The sequence below is a fragment of the Bactrocera dorsalis genome, chromosome 2, assembly GCF_023373825.1.
Source record: "Bactrocera dorsalis isolate Fly_Bdor chromosome 2, ASM2337382v1, whole genome shotgun sequence".
NCBI lineage: Eukaryota > Metazoa > Arthropoda > Insecta > Diptera > Tephritidae > Bactrocera > Bactrocera dorsalis.
Genome location: NC_064304.1, coordinates 10,323,968 through 10,347,334, shown reverse-complemented (window position 1 = coordinate 10,347,334; position 23,367 = coordinate 10,323,968). Strand labels below are relative to the sequence as shown.

At 34.6% G+C, this 23,367-nt stretch overlaps 1 protein-coding gene across 12 annotated transcripts in view; it reads right to left on the bottom strand.

The window, feature by feature from the left end:
- LOC105223646 (elongation of very long chain fatty acids protein AAEL008004) overlaps positions 1-23,367 on the bottom strand; it is a 118,127-nt gene that overhangs the window by 26,146 nt on the left and 68,614 nt on the right. For all 12 annotated transcript variants that reach the window (XM_049449059.1, XM_049449068.1, XM_011201408.4 and 9 more), the window contains 2 exons: positions 11,468-11,909; positions 4,016-4,098 (listed from right to left, as the gene is read on the bottom strand). In XM_049449059.1, the coding sequence (XP_049305016.1) occupies positions 4,016-4,098; positions 11,468-11,525 (141 nt within the window). In that variant the 5' untranslated portion in view covers positions 11,526-11,909. The remainder of the gene's footprint in view (positions 1-4,015; positions 4,099-11,467; positions 11,910-23,367) is intronic.

Genomic DNA, 23,367 nt, shown 5'->3' with positions numbered 1-23,367 from the left:
AATGTGCGAAAAAGATCATGGTCCAAACGTGGTGAAGCTCAACAAATGATCGCAAAGCCAGGATTGACGTGGGATTGGAAGGCAATCATCTACTATGACCTGCTCTAACCTAGTCGAACGATTAATTCTACATTTTACTGTCAACAACCGGTGAGATTGAAGCAAACAATGGAAAAAAACGGCCAGAACTGATCAAGAGAAAGGGCTTCGTCTTCCATCAGAACAACGCTAGACCACACATATCTTTGCTGACTCTTCAAAAACTGGGAGAGCATCCTTCGTATAGCCCTGACCTTGCACCAATGCAGAGCTCCCTTAATGGAGTATAACTTTCAGCTTTTACAAACAGCCCCATGAACAATTATTTCAGCTTCCGCAAGGCTTTCTCTAAGTCCATGTAGAGGAATTCAAAATTGAAAGCGATTTAATTTTTGCTGGTTTTTACTTTCTGAATTCTTTATTTATACTTAAGAGTTGGGAATAGTTTTCAATTTTCAATCAGTTTTAGTGTTAAGGCTTTTCAATGGTATTCATTAGCTGGTTTTTTTATCATCAATAACCGAGTGAAGGGTTTATAACAACTAGAGATTTGCCAAACATTTGAATATGATCCGTCAAAAAACATCACGCTTGTCATTTGCCAGTAAAAAAGTAGGGAACTTCGAAATGGATGCGCATTATTTTTTTTATTTATTAAATACAATGTCATTTCAAAAAATAAAAATAAAAATAAAAAAAAATATATTTTTTTTTGACTTTTACTTCCAGGTGGATACGTATATAACCTCTAAAATAATGCGTACTACGTTTTTATTAAGTACAGTCAAGGCTGTAAAAAATAGCAGCAGTCACAAGGTCATTTAATGAACTTAGCTCTAATTTTATCCACTTTGGACCTGACACCTTTGCTCATTATGAAATGATATGAAGTAGTAAACAAATACATAACCCAATTATCTGCTATTATTCTGCAAATTGAAATTTAAATGAAAGTGGACTTTGTGTATATTCAACTCGCTTTCAAGTGATAATATATGTATATACATTTATGCAATTTTGTCGATAAAAATTTTTCCAGATAAACGCACAATTATTAATTATTGTCCATGAGTAATATTTTAGCTTGATACTCATTGACAGCGGTTGTGGGATTCCCATAATAATTGAATGTATGAGCAGGTAGTGTTTATATAATCGGTTTAGTTGGGGAATTTAATGGATTATATTGATTTGCTTTACTTAATTCAAAAATGACTAAATACTTAATTCAAACGAAAATGAAAGAATGGAAACAAAATGTGCTATCTACTCGTATAAGAAACTTTTCCTTAATACCAATATTTATATTAGAATATTTTATTTAAGTGAAATAAAATATTAATTGAAGAGGGAAATTATACGCTTTTTCAGACAAAAAATTAAGCCCGAAGTGGGTGAGTGCTAAGAGCTTGACAAGCTGGCTCGAAATTTATAAGAAAAGTTGTAGTAACTAATTTCAAAACTGGAGCATAATCTTGTAGAATCCGTAGAGGTGATCTAGTGACTGATGCACAGAGCATACTAAAATAATGGAGGGAACACTTGTCTAGCCTACTGAATATCAGTGAAAGTATAACACCAGGAGTGAACCCGATTCCCTAATCGAAGACGATGGAGAGAACGTTCCATTACCCGACTATGAAGAAGTTCGAATAGCAATTACCCGTCTGAAGAACAACAAATTGGCTGTGGTCGATTGGTTGTCCGCTGAGTTTTTCAAATACATAAAGAGCATGCATCAGCTTCTTTCTAGAATATGGTCAGAGGAAAGCATGTCCAACGAATGGTATTTAAGTGTACTCTGTCCCCCACAATCTGCAAATTCATTTCCCATATAAATTAGGAGGCGTGTTTATAAATTATAAAAATTATTAATTACAATAATTTGCAATTAATGTGAGCGGCTTGATTACATAACATATTATAATAATTATATTATGCTAATTGCATATTATTTCGATTACACCTAATGAAAAATCAATTTATTAAATGGTTTCGTATACCGTTATACAACAGCTATTAGCATGCAACTATTTTCTAACTATATCTAATTGTTATTGTAGATGTCTGTTTTGTTATTATCCAACTATTCTAATTGTCGCTCAATGTTTTCGAGCAAATATGTTATATAACATGTATACATATGTATATAAATATGTAAAGCACATATAGACTCGCGTACTATGAACTACAAATTGCAATGCGGCTGTGACTGCCGATAATGGTTATTTTCACAGTGTATGTATGTAAATTTGTATGTTATAGCATACATATGTAGTGGGGCAAATAATATGTAGACGAGACAGTGGTCAGACAGTTATTGGTTACACAGCAGGTGTGGCGGAAGGTCGCTAAATTCACAGACAGTTGATTTTTTTACATTTACATGCTTTTATTATACATATATATCGCTTATATATGTGTGTATACGTAGGTATTTGCATGTTTGTTGTATGTTATATGTTGTTGTTGCAGCTATTAGCGCTTTATTCCGGCAATTAGTTGAATTTAAGCGATAAGCATCTTGCTTATAAGCCAATTACATATTGTATATTTGTATATATGTATGCAGTAGCAAAAACAACAATTTATTGGTTTATAGTTATGTCATTTGATTGTATGTATACAGTTGTATAAATATGTAGGTTTGTATAGCGGAAAGATACACATAAATGATCGGTTTGAGGGGCTGAGTCGATTTAGCCATATTGCTCTGGCTGTCTGTTTAAGCGCAAACTTGTCACTCAGTTTTTTAAATATTGATCTGAAATTTTGTACACATCCTTGAGAAGACCCAAGAAGCTACTCATTTGATGGAATCGCTAATATCGAGCCACTATAGCATATAGCTGTCATCCGAACTGACCGATCAAAATGCAATTTTTGTATGAAATTTTTTTTAATTGACGAGAAACTTGACATGGGTTATTGTTTAAGATAATAGTGTAATTTTTGAAGAAATTGTTGAGATTGGGTCACTAAATTATATAGCTGTTATACATACTGACCGATGAAAATCAAGTTTTAATAGGAGAAATTTTTTTATTTGTAAAGCTACCTTTACGAAATTTGATGTAGATTATCACCTAAGGCAACACTATAATCTTTGAAGAAATTTTTTATATCGGATAACTATAGAACATAGCTGCCATACAAACTGAACTATCCAACTCAAGACCTCTTATGGAAAACTTTTTTATTTGACAAGATATCGTCACAAAATTTAGCATAGAATATTATTTCAAGCATCGCTACAATTTTCGAAGGAATTGTTCAGATCGGTTCGCTATAGCGTATAGCTGCCATACAAAGTGACTTTAAAAATTCAAGATGAAGCTCTTCTTATACACTTTTCTGCTAAAAGAAATGCTGCTGTGAAGAATATTAGAGCTTCGGAGCTGCCGAAGTTATCGTTTTCATTTTTTTTGATAATATTTTCGTCCATTTGGAGTTTTTAGCTGCGCGCCGAAATGTAGGCAAATTTTATTATTCTCTAAAAGAAAAACTACGCCTTAAAACCGCTGGCTTGAAACCGTCTTAAGATTCGTACGTCTAACACACAGTTGTTCAGAGTAAACCCTAAGAATATTTCCCGCATACGCGTTTCTTAGAAAATAATCGACCTGTTCTAATACACATACATACACATATGTTTGTAAAATTTACTATACAAAATTGCCACTCTGCTCAGTTGTAAATCACTTGTAAATAATGCGCTGTTGCAAAAGTTAAAAACACTTCACGGAAGACAACAACAATAAGAGCTAATAAAGTTACCGCAATGATATGCAACTTCCTGGCATTCTAACGCCTAACACACATGTTGTTTATGCGCATGACTAGGCATACGAGTGTATTCGTAGACACAAAGTACATGTTAAATAATGAAAATAAAATTTATTAGCGTTTAATTGTAAATATTAAAAATCAAATAATGAATAGTATGTGTTATAGAAGCATAAATCGTGGCACTCACCTTAACTAAGTAAACATATGTGAGGCAAACTGCTAATGTGGGGAATGGTGATGACATCATCGGCCAATCCTTCGTCCTTGAATCTGAAATGACACAAACAAGATCGAAACAACTTTAATGCGGATGTTGAGTTGAGGAGGAAATGTGGTGTTGTTGCTTAGTTTCGAAGCACCATATCATGCGAGAACTTTCATACCAGATCAAACAAAAGCGCATATAATTTGAATGTAATGCTGTTGACATTGATTTCAATTCAATCAATTGCACTAGGAAAAAGGTGAAGCCTAGTGGCATAAGTTAGTTTCGTCTTTACAATCACAGAAAAATATATATATATATATGTATATACAAACATCTAAAAAATATGTATTTGTTGTATTTCTAAAGCAGGTTGTGTAATATTTAGCTTATAACCAAAAAAAAAGGCGGAACTGATACAGAGCGTTTTTTAAAGACGGAATGCAGTTAACATTTTAGAAGCCCATTTTAAGTAAATTAATACAAATATAATTTTCCAAGCATTTTCATTTGAAAGTTTATTCTGGAGATTTCAATAGTTTCATTTGTAAGCTGCATGAAAAGAGTTCGCGAAATGTCGGATAGTCACTTGAATTTCCGTAAAATCAGTTTGTGCATATTTGAAGGCACTCAAAATTATATTTATAGCCTGAACAGTGTGTATTAAGTTAGCCACCATTTTTTTAACACCAATAAGATACAACCAATATGTAACCATTTCATAACCAAAACTCAAAATTCTGTTTCAAACTCCTGTTTCTGCAAACTTATGAAAAGTGTTGCTACGTTTTTTTGCATTGTAAGTTTTTTTCAAGCTCAGCGTGGTGAGCTGGGTTCATTTAGCCATGTCCGTCCTTTTTTTCCAAGAAGCCACTCATTCGTCGGAACCGTCGATATCGGACCATTATACCATATAGCTGCCATACAAGCTGATTGATCGGAATCAAGTGTTAGGTGCTGGAAGACTTTTTCATTTGACGAGATACCTTCGCGAAATTTTGAAAGAGTCCAATCTCCGAAGAAATTTTTCATATCACATCACTAAAGTATATAGAGGCTATACGAAGTGAACGATCGGAAGGAAGTTCTTGTAAGAAATTATTGTCTAAGTACATATCAATCAATTCGGGCCAAAATAAATAAAAATGTCCGGTTATCATTGAGCGGTAGCGATTCCCATACACAATAACGTGACGGTCTTGATCCTCATGGAAGAAGTACGACCCAATGACGCCGCCGTGTGGTTTGCTCCCTGAAGCAAGTAATGAGCCTCATCGCTGAAGATGACTTTTCAATATCATTTTCAAGTTTTTGCTCAGCTCACGAATATACGACGATTCTGGTGGTCAAGCGACTTCAATTCTTATAAGGATGTAGGCCAAGATCTTTTCGCGGAATTCGTGGATACCTCGCGAGCTATCAATCCATCAAAAACAGAAACCAATTGATGATGCTGAGTAGTATTTGGAGCTAATCAATCGTAATGGAACCGAATTTTTCAGTCGATAAGTGACAATAGATGAAACATGATGTCATCGTTTTACACGGGAGTCCATTTGACAGTCAGCCGAGTTAACTTTGAGGCTTTTTTGAGGCTCAGCACAAGTTGACTTAAAAAAAATTATATTGCAAAATTTTAAGAAAACAATAACCGAAGGTAACTTTATTGCAATCAAATTCAGTTTAAAAACTATAATAAAAAAAATTATAAAAAAAATTTAAAAAAAAAATTAGAAAAAAAATAATGCAATCAAATTTTATTTAAAAACTATAATAAAAAAAAAATTATAAAAAAAAATTAAAAAAAAAATTAAAAAAAAAAAAAATAAAATAAAAAAAATGTTTGGCTTAAATTTTTTATTCTTGACAAAATGGGCGGCTTCCTATAAAAGGTAGTTTTTTTGACGAAATTTACACTTCAGAATTTTTTTTTTTTCAAAATTGACTGAAGGCAGAATAAATGCAGCATTTCTGTGAGAAGATAAAACATTACAAGTAAAGTTTTTTTTAAAACCACGCTCTTACCAAGAAACTATTTGCCGCATTAACTTCATATTTTCTGAGTATATTTTCAAATACGATATACATATATGCAAAAACATCGATTTTTTCATTCAGAGGGTTACATTCCCCTTAGAAAGGTGTACGATTTCAAACAAATAAGTAACTCAATTCACACAAAAATGCAAAATTTAAAAAGTTGACAGCTACCCTAGGAATATAAAAAATACTACTCACACCTGCCTTAAAGCAATTCCAAAAATATATATTTAATTGCCAAATTAAAATTTAATATTAAACTTTATCACTACTAAAGTGTGCTTTAAATTTAAATGGCAGCATAAAGTGCAAAGCTGAACTCCATTATTTTATATCCAGCTTTAAGCTCACTTCAAGCTCGTAAACGTTTTATTTTTACGAATGTAAATTCGTAACAATTTTCGTCAATGATAAGTAAGTCGTTGACACTTGGCACCAAATATCTGTTTGCATATTCATTTTGCAGCCTTCGAACTAGGTTTTTTTATTTTATTTTATTTTTTTTTATTGGGGTGTTAATTGGACTAACCTTGAATGGCGTAAGCGTCTGATTTTTCTCTTGTTGGCCAATAGTTTACAAAATTTTCTCTTTTCTCCATCTACAAATTCGTTAATTTGCTTTGTTTTTGGAACCATTTGTGTTTGACAAACTACTTAAAAAAAAAAGTTAGCACATATGTAGTAATTAATAATAGCCCATGGTTCGCTCAATGTTGGCCATAGGTGGCACGGGCACATCATGAATACGCATTAGCAAACATGTGTAACACAAGCGCGGCTGTTACGAGCATGCAAAACATATGGTAAATGTAAACTTGGGCTTCACTGAAGATCAGCTCGCAAGCGGATATAGACAGAGTGTGTAGATATGTATGTATGTTTGGTAATACTTAATACCGATAAACGACGCTTTGATCTCGTTTGCCTGATGCTAAAAAAATGTGTATGTGGGGAAGAGAGAGAGAGAGACCGCTGTGACAGGAAAATTACAACACTAGGTGCCGCTGGAGTAGAGAGTTTCGATAACATATATTCCAAGTTGTTATTTTGGGTTTTGGAAAGAAATTAAGTAGGGAACTGCTACTTTAGACTTTCTGGATAATGTATTGTTCTCCCATTATACTCGGAGGTTGAATGAGGAACCCAAGAGCTCTGAGCATGGTTATGGAATATTTAAGATAAATATTTTGGGTCAGCGTATATGAAATTTGTTGGAACTATTAGCCAGACTCTTAAATTTTGATAATATACTAGCCAATGGCAGAATATGAAAGTAGAGGGTCTTACTGCTTTAGACATATTTAGATTGGATAGGAACTTCACGTCAGTTCGTTTCAAATCGGTATCAAGAAATCCTCTCTGCGTTTAAAAGATCAAATGACGAGAGACTTCGTTACACTTCGTGTTGAATCGGAACCAATTTCGAAGCGAAGAAAGTATTTTTTCTTATTATACTCGAAGGTTGAATGAGGATAACAAAGTTACTGAGCATAACTTTAATATAATTCGAGTTTAGACCAGGAATCCTAAATATTGTATACGTTGGCGTTGTATTTTCTGAAAAATAAAAGTTACTAAGTATATTCTACTGCTATACTAAACACTAGCTCTCTGCTGTTAAACCTAAACCTCTTCTACCTAACCTAAGCTAATAAACTCTCATATTTTTTTTTGGACATTTTTTTCAGACTGGCGATCAGAATATGCAAAATTAAGTTTCATAATTTCATTTCGGGAAAGTCCGAGAATTATGGACTAAAATAAACCAATAAACAGCCACAACAAGTCAATGCAGCCGACACACAAAAACAAACAAAGCACAGCACAATTATGAATACATGCCCTGCTGTCGCCATTTGACAATGCTGTCATTTGTCAAAAATCCAAAACGATCAGAATCGGCGGGTGCTTTGAATGCGAAATGTGTAAAGCAAGAAAGATGTTGAAATATTATATATAAAAAACTTAAACTTACATAATCGTAAATTTGGTAAGCGCACATACACACACACACAAACACATGTGTATATATGCAGGCAAATAACGCGCTTTGAATATTTGCTTGCAAAACTGATAAGACGACAGACAATTGTTGAGTTTTACAAACAGTTTACAGTTCTTTTCATGCCTTTGCTACATACTAATGCTTGTGGGTGCCAGGGCGTATGCGTAACCAACTTACGCACACACACAAATGCCTATTTATGCACTTTAGCGATTTTGCACAAATCTGGGTGTGGTTTTTGTTATATTTGTCGCCATGCCTCTTCAATATGGATTTGCTGCCACGATAACCGCTTGATTAATGGGCTTACAGTCAAACACACGTAACACACAGTGTTATTGCCGCACGACGATCGCGTATTCGCATGTTGACAAATTTTGAGACTGACAAGACGGCGCAATCAAATATATATTATATGGAATTGTGCTGAGTATGAGTGTAATCAACGCACCGAATATTTGAAGCTTGCTTACATATGTACAAATACACACAACGGTACGGCAAACATGTGTTGCTTCATAAGCTGCCGGCGATTTGACAGACATACATATATACTTAAATGTCTCTCCATATACAAATGTATGTGTGTTGTCACGTAGTGATTTACCTTTTAGCATTAAATATTTATATATTTTTTTTTTAGATTTTTGGCATTTTACTAATATTTGGTTGCTCTTTTGTAATAAAGCGCTCGATATAATGAAGCTATCGCAATGAATGGCATATTGGAGAAATGAGCATATCAGCAATACATATTTATTTCAGTTTAAACACTTATTTTAGAATAAAGAAACATCTTATCCGATTGCAAAATTGAAAAGGTATTAGACGATTCTTTTGAATAGGTCCATTATTCAGCCTGGCAATGTTGTTACAGAGTTACAGCTATATACTATAGTGGACTAAAATCGGCAGTTCCTGAAAATGGCTTCTTTGGTGAGAAAAGGATGTGTAAAAAAATTCAGATCCATATCTCAGAAATAACCCCATGAGAAATAGTCTAATAGTTTTAAATCAAAATTTCTTGGAATAATCGAATGTTCAAACTTTTCTTGCAATAATTTTGTTGTTGCACTTGCTGTGTGGCACGTAGCCAGGTGTTTTTGGAACTAGATTTTGTCAAGATCATCTTTATCCAATTGTGCCCATAAAAAGTTGGTAATCATCGAACTATACCGATCTCCGTTGACAGTAACGGTGTCACCAGCTTCCATCAGACTAAAAACCACACCAAAACCGTCAATTTAAGTGAATGCAATGGTTGTTCATGGATAATTTGTGAATTTTTTTCGGAACAGAATCAACAGATTTTTATTTACCGCACTACTTAGATGAAAGTGGGTCCCATCGGAGAAGGTGATTTTCGTAAAAAAATCGCTATGGTTTTCAAGTTGCTCCATAGCAAAATCTGGACGGTCGTCTAATGTCTTTAGTTCATGAGTGAGAACAATTTTATATTGATGCAAGCTCAAATCCTTTCTGAAAATCCGTTAAGTTGTGCTATGAGACAGTCCAAATTCTTCAGAACGTCTTGGAATCGACAAATTGCAGAGTTCGTTGTGGAACGTTTTTTTTTTTTGATAATAAAATTGAATCTATAATCCTTGTTCTTGCGCAAATATTTTCCTGATGAAATTGTATATATTACTGAATATAATAAAAAAAATCACAGGTGATATCATATTTAATATTGTCAAACGACATTTGGAAGTCATATCTTCCCTACCGAAAAACCCGGTATACTATATACCATATATAATAAGATGTGTCTAAAACTTTAGATCGATAACTCATTAACAGAGCGACTACTTCGCGTACACTCGTATGCAGACAGATGGACAGTAAGTGTCGAGTGCAGTTCTATGACAGTTGTTTCTTCGTTACTCCAAACTACTCGATTTTTATCTACAGAAATTATATATACAATTCGCTAACATTCTCCAAAAATATTTTGAAAACACAAACTTAATAGAGTTAAATGAAATCACTTTGAAGAATATCATCGGACAAAGGAAGCGGAGCAATCAAGGCTTAATAGATTACATGGGTTTCACGGTTTGGAAAAAAATTATATTGCCTTATCTAATTCTATAACATTTATAGAATATTGTGAATATTGTTAGATTCGAGTAATAGTTTTAGAGGTTCAGTTTAAAATAAGTATTTTTTTAAAGATGCACCTTTTTCCCGGCGGACTGTCTGAAATGACGACGTAACGGCTGGGTTTTGAATATTTCATTATATCTTTTGAAGGAAACGTGAGGACCCATGAAACCCCTTAAGGCGGCATTTCATTACTTTTCATTGTTTTACAGCTTCGGCAATTGCATATATTTTTATATATTTGTATGATATTTCTCTTCACTAAGATCTGCCATTTCATCTTTGAAAGATATATAAACTAATAACTAGTCGAAATTATTAAAGTTTAATACCGAAACTGGGTTCAGTGGCCTCAACTTTAAAAGCGATACGTCCAATTTATGGGCGTTAGTAGAAACATTTAAATCCACAGTACCGTGCAAAATGTGAATGAACCATGAATCACCATTGCATCCCGAAAAAACTACGGTTTGATGCGGTTTATGGGCCTACGGCGTCATTGGGCCGTACTTCTTCCGTGATGATCAAGACCAGCACGGTACTGTGAATGGGAATCGCTACCGCTCAATAATAACCGAATATTTTTGGCCCGAATTGGAGGATGTCACAATCGATTTATTGAAAAACAAGTTTAGTGAACGTGTTATCGCACGAAATGGACCAGCCGTTAGACTACAGGTATCTCCTGTGGGGATACTGAATTTTATGTCTGTGCTAACAAGCTGGTAACGATTGATGAATTTCGTACGAATGTCGAACGTGAAATTACAGCAGTATCGGCCGATCGAAAATTGAGTTCAGCGTCTGGACTTCTGCAAGCGAGACCGTGGTAGCCATTCAAAAAAAATCGAGTTCCATACATAATGGCATCGAATCTACTTTCACAGGAATAACGAATTTCTTTAATGTCCCGAACCGCTTTTGTTTTATTAAAAAAAAAAAAAAACTTTTGTATCACTCTTAATGAAAAACCCGTTATTACACCATTCAAGTTTTCATAATAGCAGCGTTCATTCATTGTTAGTAATATATTAAAACAATGTTTTAAAAATTCAGGAAATTTCATTAAATCAATTTTTTCTATGACAATTTTTTATACGAAATCCCTTTATAAAGCAAAAAGAAATCACCGACCACAGGGATTTCTATCTACGCTAATCTACCCTCCACCCTTTGTATTACATATTATTACATGTAGTTATCAATTAAGCGCTGCCGAGTCCTTTACACAAACACACACAGCACCACATACACACTGAAAGACTAACTGTTCACGAGGTACTTACCGCCATATGAGTCCATATATCTCTGCATACTGTCAATGTATTTCATAATTAAGGCCATTGTGCTAACGGTGCTAGTATTTGTCTATGCCGTGCCGGTTTGTACGTCGTGAGCTGCTAGTGTTTGCTGTTGCTGTTGCTCCTGTTGCAGTTGTTGTTGTTAATTATTGTAAGCTATACACGCCAAGTCAGATTCTCTCACTGATTCTTGCCACGGTGCTTGCAGCTGGGCTGGGCTGGGCTTTCAAGCTTGCTTGTTGCACGTTGACTTTCGCCGTTCGATTTTTATACGGTATACGGTACTTTAGTTTTTACAGTTTTTTCTTTGTTCCTGTTGTTGTTGCTTTACATATATAATAATGCTATAGCTTGTTGTAAATATGCTTGTTTGTGTTGTTCTTTGTGTCGTGGGTTGTTGCCGGTTACGTTGATTGTTTGGTGTTATCTGCAAATTGGTAAATTGTCAATAATTATTTAATTGAGTGTAAAACCAGACAAATTAACTACTGTCATTGTATATTTATATGATAATATTTGTATTTTTTTTCTGATACAGGAAATACTAATAAATATACACATACATATATGAGTACTAGATAGTAGACCTACAATGGCCACCTGGCAAGCCATACCTTTTCAATGGAGGTGCAAATAAATCAAATAGCTCACGCGATAAAAAAATGTCCCCGGGGTTCGGTGTTGGAGTGAAAAAGGGCGGTTCGGAGTTACCAATACCATTCATGTTTTTTACATGTTAGAATGCGACAAAGAACAGCAAAAAAACATGTGTATATTGATAGGCGAATTCTCTGAGTAATGTGTGTTTAATATATTGTGACTAAAAGGTACCTGGAAAATCATTCCAACGGACTCATGAGAGATGTCGATCTCTCTTGCTATTTCTCTAACACTAGCCTGATGATTTTCAAGCACCATATCCTTAATTTTTTAATACATATTTTCATCAGTTGAAGAGGTCGAAGGTCGTCCAGAACGAGACATGTTTTCAACGATACCTCGACCGTCTTTGAAGGCTTTATACCACTAGTAGGCTTGTGTTTTTGATAGAACTGAATCACCGGAAGTCTTTTCCAACATTTGTCATGATTTCGCACACGAAATTTGGTTAGAAATACAAAATTTTAGGCGAATTCTTTCTATCCATCGTAAAAATCGCTACGCACTTCTGAGATGTACCGACTTAAGCCGCTGCTGCAAACAAACTGGTTGACAGACCGCGCTCATTTCTTTGAAATAATAATTTAAATTTCAATTTTGGGGTACTTTTTTCTCACAATATATATAGTCAAAGAATGTTGGTAGGCACAAGTGGACTTTAATCGACGGCTCATTTATCGAAAGTTATCTAATCTCCGCTAAGGTTCGGAAAATAGTGGCAGTAGCAGTTCAAGGGGAACATATAACAATTCATAAACAATTTGCAGTTGACAATGAGTCAGTTCAACTTAAAAATTAATTTGTTAATATGTATACTCTAAACGAGCCGTATTAAGTTTGCCACAAAGTTTGTAGCACACAGAAGGTAGCTAAAAAGGTAAGAATGCTCCCCTTTGGACTCTATTAGCACCATTTCGATACGATAAGACCTTATATATGTTTTATTCTTGTGTTCAAGTCATTGGGTTCTTCAATGAAACTACTTCTCTTCATTATGCTTTCTGTTAATACAAGTAGACATTCAAGATTTGGTATCTGATAGATCCCATACGATGTCTGTTTTGTGATAAAACTGGGAACTCATAGAGAAAGAATGGTATATGTAATTAATCCTTAGATTTTGTCTTGTCATGATTTGACCATATCTGTTTCGCTATCCCGCATTTGCCTGTGGAATTCTATATATTTGGAGCTATTTGTTCACATTGTTTATAAAGCTTCCTTTTCTGCCATGGATTCGTCGAGAGAGGCTTCTAACTTAGTCAACTCGTCTGTTTTTTCGTTGGTGTGACCCAGTACCCAAGTGGACAAGTTGAGTTGACCTACCTTCCTACATTTGCTTACTAAGCTGTGAATGGTCTTTGGCGTCGACAAGGCTAGGCCTCCTCTACAGGCTCTCTATATCTAGTACTCTTGCCTGGAAGATGCTAGCTGAGTTTGGTAGACCGAAACGAATCTCTCTCGGAGGATATCCCTATCCATACACCGCAGCCTATTTGGCACCAGTTGTTATATATACAATTTTGTATACGCCATTTTCTTTCCAAGGAACTATTGTGTTTTAATCACCGATATTGGATAATATAGCATACAGCTGCCATACAAACTGACTCAAGTTCCTGCAAGGAACTTCCTTATTGAGTCCTGAATCCGCTTATTCTTGAAAAGTTCCAAGAAGATCTGAAGTTTTCGAGTCAAATGTTGTTCAGCGGTGAGGTACATTTCTGGCTCATTGGGTAAGTAAATCAGCAAATTGAGCAGATAATTTCACGTTTTGGGCCTGTCGATTGGCCACTGGGATCGTGTGATATTACACCATTAGACTTTTTCCTGTGAAGATATGTAAAGTCTAACGTTTATGCGGACAATCTAACTTCGAATCAGGCCTTGGAGCAAAATATCAGGCATGCCATTCGAAATGCTCGAGCAAGTCATCCATCGATTTGAAGTTTCTGTGTTTTATCTTCTAAAAAAGTGGGGAAGTATAAAAAGGTGACAATAAAATTGTTGAATATGCGGGATTTTGGTAAAAATTAAATGCTTGGTTCAATGCAAAAGTTATAAACCAATCAGAGCTAACAGTTGACAACAGAGCAATTAAAGACTAAGTACAAATCAAAAAATGCAAACAAGTTTTCTGAGTGTAGAAAATATTACAAATTTTACATATTCTGGTTGCAAAAATAATTAAGGCGACAAAATTTGGAAACTAATAAAAAACTGGCTATTTAAATCGTCAGAAATTAAATTTTATTTTAATATCTAATTCAATTATTTTATTTTTATTAAATTTCTTGTCATCACATGTCATTTGTGAACTTTTTAATTGTGCATATTTTTTGCTCATCAACTTTTAATTGAGCCCATACTTTCAGCAAGCACACCTAACCGAAATGTTTGCTCACCACCGTTAACGGTGTGTTGCTGCCATTTGTTTAGCGACCACCTGCGTTGCGGAATAATAATAATTATTTTTTACGGCCAATTTCACGCCATAAATCTAATTGATAATCGAAGCGATAATCTGGTATAAACGTTTCAGACTTAATTGAATTAAAGGCTGAACAGATTTTTATGACCAAAATTCAACATAAAGTGCATATTTTGCATTTAGACTTGTTTTGGGTAAAATTTGGTATTTTTGAGAATAAAAAGAGCATAAAAAAATTGGAGAATAAACTAACAGACTTTAAGTATATGTATGCAAGCAACAGTTTTTGATTGGATTTAATGAAAATTTTAATCATAAGTATTATTAGAGTCACAACAATGATAACGAGCCGACATCGGCCAGTCCATAAAGTGAAGAAATCATAGTAAGCGTTAATAAGCAGAAAATTCCATTGAATCGATTTAAAATTTCCAGGCGCTGAGTGTCGCAATGAGCAGATAAACCCAATTTGATTAGGCCCTGCTGCGTACATATACATCTCTAAGCACCTGCATTTAGCTACGTTTTGCTAAACAAACATACCTGCTGGGCGTGTAGTTGGTATTTCCATTGGAGGAACACTATTTTATTATCTTAATATTTATTTTATTTTGATAAAAGTGTACCTTAGACCTTTAGTGTATGCAGGTATTGATAAGTCTCGAGTTCTGACGGTAAACGCGTTTTTTATAGTTTTGTGCTTGTTTATTTAAAGTTTCCACCATGATTATTGTGATTTTTTATTCATGCCACAATTATAGTATAGGACAGTGCAGAGATGTTCAAATATCAAAAAATATAAATATAACTGTAATATACATTTGCAAATACATTGCTATATATTAGATATGAACAAGGTAACAAAGGTTCGGAAAATATGACGTTGTATTTCGAAAGTAAGTAAGTGAGTAAATCTCTCAAGCTTCTTACATTAGACCCTGAGGTAATAGATAAGGAAGATATATAACTGAAGACATATTTTGGAAGTATACATATATAAAGAAAATAGAAAAAAAAGTTTTAATTATAGTATAAACATATAACGGGTTATCCAAGTATATGCATTTTTTTTCAAAAGTATTCTTTTGACTGATTACGCGTGAGTCGTCGTTTCTGTTATTTTTCTTCAGTATTGTTTTGAATTTCATAAGGGAAAGACTTACGCCTGAAAAACTTTTACAAATCGTTCAACTTTATTATGAAAATTTACGTTCTGTAAAGAATATGTTTCGCGTACATCCCTCAACTTATGATCAACATAATCGGCTTTCTGAGCGTCCTATTCGCACCACCGTCTCTCATCTTGAGACCCAGTATTCATTAGTGGATAATATTTGACCGAATAGACCACATCAAGTAGAAAATATAGCAACCGTAGCTGAGAGTGTACACAAAAACCGTGGAGAATCGATGCGGTACCGATCGCAGCAGCTCGGACTGACGTATGGAACGACTTGAAATCTTAAATTTAAAACATACAGCTTGTGCAAGAGCTGCCACTCGACCTTCCTAAATGATATCGCTTCTTTCTATAGGCTTTTGAAAAGTTCCAAGAATATCCGTCGTTTTCGAGCAAACTTTGTTCAGCGATGAGGCTCATTTCTCCAAAGAGGAGTGCTATGGAGCTCGCATTTGATTTCGGAAAAAACCAAAAATCTCAAACAAGGACAAAATGCGCAAAAGAACTTATCAAATTGTCTGCTGCCTTCTAATCTCAAAACCTGACACATCGTCACAGTTCAGCGCACACAAGCGATAAAAGATAATAAATAAGTATATGCGCTATAATCACATCAGGCACAGCAAGCAGCATATCCATTATCATCACCATTATGCTGCGGGCATTGTGCGAATGTTGGGATGCGTCGCACTTTCGGCGGAAGAAATGTGTGTTTGCGCCACATGTGTCAATTGTTGTTGACTTGCCATCAATCTGTTGCACGGCGAATAAGGTCAAGGGCGGAAAGGTTTTCGTCATTTGCAAGCACCAGCAAGCAACAGATTAGCAAAAGCAATGAAATGGAATTGTTGCTTAGTAATGACTACAAGCAAATGTGACTGTGTACGTAATTTTCTCTTACACTCGCAAGAATTTCAGTTTAGCTTGTTTTCTTGCTTTCGCTTTCTTCACTCTTCAACACCTTTGTGTGTGTCGGCCGTCGTTGCAACGTCATGCTTTTGCTATGCAAAACGGCACACTTCAAGACTTGCATATACATACATACATGTGCATGAGTGTGTGTAGATGTACGCACATATAATGATGGTTCACTGCACTGACACTTGGTTACAGCATAATTTTTGCACTCGTTGCAACCTTCAATGCTTTACACAAATAAGTGCAACAGTTGCCACATTGAGCTCTGCTAAATTGCATGCCGTTGTATGTAGAGCAATGCCTATAATAAACAATGTAAGGAAAATACCAGGGACGGTGGGGGCTTTAAGTAAGCTGGGTAAGCGCGCTGCAGTGCCGTTTTGTTTGGTTAATTTGGTCAAAGTCACAAATGTGCTGAGTCGGACAAATTTTCTGTTGGCTACTCGTCGGCTTGTGGATACTGATGCATGAGCAATTGTATATATGTATTGATATTTAAATAGTTGTGTATACAAGAAGTGGCATTTTGATGGTTAACAGAACTTGATTGCGTATTTTTAAAATACTTAGTTTGGATATATGTATGTATATGTACATTCATATATACATATCTGTGGAATATACATACATATGCTTTCATATAAAGTAGTTGTGAATACTAATTGCTGTTCTGCCGTTTTAGCACCAAATATGGTAAATACCGTTAACTTTTGTAAAACTATATCCATTTCTACATATAATATACCTTTAGATTTCAACTTTGTATCAAGTTTTGAAGGTACTTCGTCATTAAATGCTTCATCCAGCTTTTTTCTCCCATATTTTACTCTCATATGTGCCTCAAAAGCGCTGAGAAGTTCTATATCATTCGAGATATCAATGCTAGCATAACATTTTATAAACTGATCATTTTCAGAATATATAAATCGATTTTCGAATTTTCGAGATTATGTCTTCGAAGCTTTCTCGTATGAGAATAGTTTCAGCGAGCACCTCTGGTAAACAGACGATGCAATTAGACTTCACCGAACACTTAAACCGAATATATCGAAGTGGCAAAGTAAAAATTAAGTATAGCTCTACTACTGTGGCTGCTTACACAGAAGCATGAGCCTTGAAATCAAACGCAGAACCACTTTGGCCAACATGTGTCACTTTGGACTGAGTAGGCCATTGAAAAGTAAAGTCCTCACGCGACGAACAAAGGCCAAACTTTTCAAGTCCGTCATCATACCCGTACTGCTTTATGGTGTCGTGACACTGACATCATCTGATGAATCGGCCTTGCGGGTGTTCGAGAGAAAGGCTTTGCGGAAGATTTATGGTCATTTGCATTAGCAACGGCGCTGGTTAGGTCAAGTCTTCCGAATGCAAGAGAACACAGTAAAGAGGAGTAAGAATAAAGCATCTACCGGGTCTCTCTCTCTCTCAATCGTTAAAGAAGGGTAAAGTAAATATGTGTTTATTACACTTTTCTAACTTGGAGCCAAAAAATTCTTGTCACAAATTAGTTTTTTTTCTAAAAATTAGCAATTCTAATTTTACGCCTTTGCTCTCCGAACTGTAGAGTTCTTAAAACACGAAATAATGGTATATTTATATGAATAGCTTTAAGTTAGAACATTATGCGATCTTCAGTGTTGTTGGCATGCTGTTTATATCCTTCATTCTTTGATTGTAACAGTAATGGTTACAATATTAAAATATACTACTGTATCTCTCACCTGAGCCCATGCATTTAACACAAACAGAGTCTTAATAGCACTAGGGGGTTCTCAATGTTGAGCAAAAGTTGAAAGCTTATTGAATTGGCCAAAATTGGTCTCTTAAACTTGCGACAAAGTTGATAAAAATGCATATTGAGTTCAGTTGATATTATCTTCAGTTTATGCCAAAGAAAATATTTTTTTTACAATCTTACATAAATCAACATTTCTTGTATCAATTTGTATGAATGTGTATAACAGTTGATTTAATGCAGCCTTGGCTTTGTTCAAACAACAGCAACCAATTACATTTTAATGCATTATAATTGCATTATAAATCAAATGCTTTTGCTTTGATAAGAAAATTGCCACAATCTTGAATTATGGTGACATAGAAATGCCGAAGGAATGTGTAAAAGCGCTGATAAAGTTACGAATTTTGTAGCCAAAAAACTAATTGTGATAAAATATTTTTTTTAACAGCGTTATTGAAACTTTTTTTTAAGAGATAGCAAGAAATCAAAAAGCAATAACGAATGTTAAAGCAGAGTAAAGACCATTCATATTTACATATACACTGCCGTATAACATTTCTCCATAGAACTCGTAGTTTGTCAGTAAATCGAGACAACTTTTAGAAATTCATCCCGTCCTTTCCGAACTGGTTTTTGAGAAGTTTTCTTTACATGCAGCTACTTATCAGCAGATACCGGCAAATTATGTCTCCTTTACTGTTTGCTATTTTATCCTTCGTTTGGGTTTCAATAAAATAGTTTCTTTTTTTTTCAAAAATTAACCAAATTTTTTTGGATCCAAATTTCACAGATATTCAACTCAACCAGAAACACATACCTTTAGTCAGTAGTGCTTATTGTTTTAAGCCTTTCAGCTTAAGTCTAAAAAAATAATAATAAGACTAGCTATCTTATTTAGCACATCAGACAATCAGTCAGTACTGAAAGAAAAATATTATTCAACGAGCAAAGTTCACTTCCAAATATTATGCAAATAATATGTATGTATATAAATAAAGCGGTATATAAGTAAAAATAATTTTTGGCGAGTGTTTACTTACATACAAATGTACATATTTAAATATTTTAAATACTATATATTAGCATACGTAATATTTAAGAATTAAGTACTTATAACTGTGCCAGAAATAGATGCAATAATTATCATTTATAAAATTTCCAAGCAATACACACATATAGGCAAACATACATATGTATAATCTATATACACACATATGTACATCTTCTCGTATGCACATTTTTATGTCATAACCATCATAACCCAAAACATAGCATTAACGCATGATTTATAAATAAACAAAAAATTTGTGAATAAAACCAAAAAAAAAAATACAAAAATAGTAGAAATATGCAAGTGTGTGTGTATGTAGCACATTTGACGTAATTTACACAGCAAAAGAGCAGACGACTAGATAAATCAGCTAATGCAAGACTTCATAAACACACATATGTACATACATATGTATATGTACATATGTCTGTGCTGTGGCATTTGCGTATGTATCTGCATGTAGTCTATGGCACAGTGTGTTGAGCGCGTAAATGCGGCAGCAATCATTGCGGCCAGTATACAAATGATAGGTGGCGATGGCGGTGATGCCCCACCAATGCCAACTGTTGCCACCGCTCAACGCCAACACAAAGTATTCAGCATTTAACACTTCTGCCAAAAGACGAGCGCAACGCTCGTTGGATGCTCATGTATGTATGTATGTAAATGCTTGTTCGTTTGTAGTAGCTTATTCGGTTAGGTGTTTATGTGGCCAATGAAGAGTGAAAAATGCACAGTGAGCAATTTGGTGGAGTATTAATATGCTGGAAATCGTATAAGTAGTCGAAAAAGTCTTTTCGTATTTCTAAACAAATTTTAATTCATTTTCTTTTGTTTTTGATTAAATGAAGCTTAAAATCTAACTTTTCCAACATTATATGGCATGACACAATGTGATTAGCAGCACCGGAGATATACGACTGCAACGACATCTTTTGACAAAATACGAAAAGACTTTTTCGACTACCCAATACTTATATGTCAACATTTTCTTTATTTTTTTCAAATCTAAGTTTCTTTATTTCATTTATATATTATTTCATAGAAGCTGGTGTATAGTGGGGTCTATTTTGGCATTTTCCGAGAAAATTTACCATCTATGTCTTTTTTATACCATCAGAAAGCAGTGATTTTCATAAACTAAGGCCTACCGAGTTTTTGAAAAAAAATTAAAAATTGAAGGGAGCATTTTTGAATGAAACAAATAGGGTTTTCGGGTTTAAATTGAAATAAAGTTTCTTTCTAAGTGTTTTAAATAAAAATTTACCGTGTGTTTCCAACATAAGTTTACACCAAATTATGAGAAAATATTTCTTTTGTAAAATTTAAATAAAAACTTAAACGCGCGATTATTTGATATTTTGACATATATTTTGAGGTTATGTAAAAAAAGTCAATCTGCATATATTATAGAACTTTTCGTTAACTACAACATTGTCACACAACTTTCTTCTATAGCAGTCGTAGTTTTGCTAAAAATCGAGTTAAACCTGTTTGAACACTAAAAAAGTATTTTTTTATTTTAAAATGTACGAAATATATTTTTTTTTAGATTTATATAATTTATATCAATAATTAATTGCTTTACTCGAATTTTTTGTTCGTAATGCAATAATAACCACTTGAATATTGCACAATAAATATCAAAAAATAAAAATCATCATGCTGTGGCTTGCTGGGTTACACTCTGTGTTCGCGTGTGTGTGCGCTTGAAAGGAACACCGAGAACTGAAGCCAAATTGAAATTAATAATTTAGAATGTTTTATATTTCCACACCAGCCCCCATTTCGTGAAAAAGAACAACAAAAAATCTAAACTTGACAAACATACAAAAAATTAAAATGACATTTATTTAAATTTTCATGTGCTCATATATTATTTATGTGCTTAGGCATGTGTTATACACACATAATGAAGCAATAAGTACAAACATAACGGTGCGCGTCACTTAGCCATTTCGGCAGTCAGGCAGCTTAATTTAAACACACACACACATACAAGCGCACCACTTTGATATGCAATAATCACGAGATAACCACAAAAGTGGCGCGGGCTTAGGTGACAAGCTGCGGCGCCGTTGGAGAGGGTGGACAGCAGCACTGACTGACTGACTGTCAGCAACGCGACGCATCGTTACGAGTATGTGGGTGTGCGGCACAGAAGATATTATCGTGGCGAGTAAATAATGTAAATCCCCGCGCACACTTAGTGACGGAAATATCATTCTGATTATTATACTATGCAGCTAACGTGCTGACGACACGACGACGGCCGCGCTGACAGACAACGGCTCCAGCTGATAGTATGTAAACATTGTTTGCATGCGAAAAAGTGGGAGTTGCCAGCACATACGAATACACAAACATATTTACAGCTTCGTGTGAGAATGTGCTGAGGCCGCTGTTAGCCCCACCACATCCACATTGCTGACTTTCTAATTGAACGTGCAGCGCTCCCTCGCTCCTGAAACAATTTATCATGCCGCCTCACTATAGCCAAAGAGCATAGGTTGCTCACTGGTCTTGCCCAAACTCATCTCCAGCTCTCATGCTCATCTCAGCGCGTTGACGAAACGTCTACGGCCGCATCGTGTCTATTTTTATATGCCACCTCCTTTACCCCTCACGTTTGTGGCAGTCATTCGCTCATACTCAATTTTGTTCTATGCGCGCTCTCGGTGTTTTTTGTTGCAATAGTGAGCGAAAGAAAAAAAAAATGAAAAACGTGCAATCACGTGCAAAAGCGTCGACTCATTCTGATGATGATGATTTCAAATATTTACAAACAGTTTGTATGAAATAGCATCGCGTAATTTTTATTTTTGCATACAATTACTATTTATTATACTCGTGGTGAATTTCCTAGGTGCAATTGTAAGTTTCTGTGGAAATCGTGCTTTACATACAATCTTGTTTATTATTTGAATAATTATACTTTATTTATATGTATATATAGTAAGTAAGATTTTTCAATTAACGGCAAATCTCATTAGAAAAGTAAAGGACTTTGAACGGAGTCATTAAAAGGCCTAGTGTTTTTATATTCCCTGATAATTGTGTTGGTTTTTGGCGAGCTGAAAAATCAGCGTAGTAATTCCAGAGAGATTAAAGGTAACTAACGGCAAAACTAAAGGTGATTTCGAAGAAATAATGCAAGGTTGTTGAATAAAAGCGTAAACGACTGCAATATTTTATTATGAAGGAGCCTATATTTCGCGATTTATGCTCTGTCAAGTACTTGTAGAAATAACAAATCTACCAGAAAGATGGTTCTGAACTTCAGATATCATTATGTTAATTGTTAAATCCCATTAAATTTCCTGATGATCAAATTGATCAATGTATTCAACAGACATTTTAATAGCTATTGACTTTCTAATAAGGAAGAGTTGATAATGCTACAGCCCTTGAATAAAAAAATTGAACTAATTAAAGTTAATAATTGAAAATGTTGACATTCTATTCCGAAGAAACTATTATAGACAGCCGATAAGACATGGGTTTATAAGTGAATAGTGAAAATGTCAACAAATTATGAAAATGACGGGGAAAACCGAGACACCCGAAACTGAAAAAACCAACGTACGAAGCCGCTCAAAACATCCAGGTGATGACTCATTGTTTTCTGTGTTTAGATGTTCGGTGGTTTAGTTGCATCCTCATGAATTTTGATTTCCCCAGGGAAAAAATTGAATATCGGTCAATAATTTCTATTTGCCGCTTCAAATCAAAGATGAGGCGTGTATGTGACGTTAGAACATCCATCAAAAAATTTTGGCCGGAATGTGAAGCAACAAATAATGAGAACGTCCTGGCGTACCACGATGTAACCACTAACGTAACTGTCGCTAAACGAGCCAGGATTGGGACCGCCGGATAAAGTTAGCGTAAATAGCTGCAATAT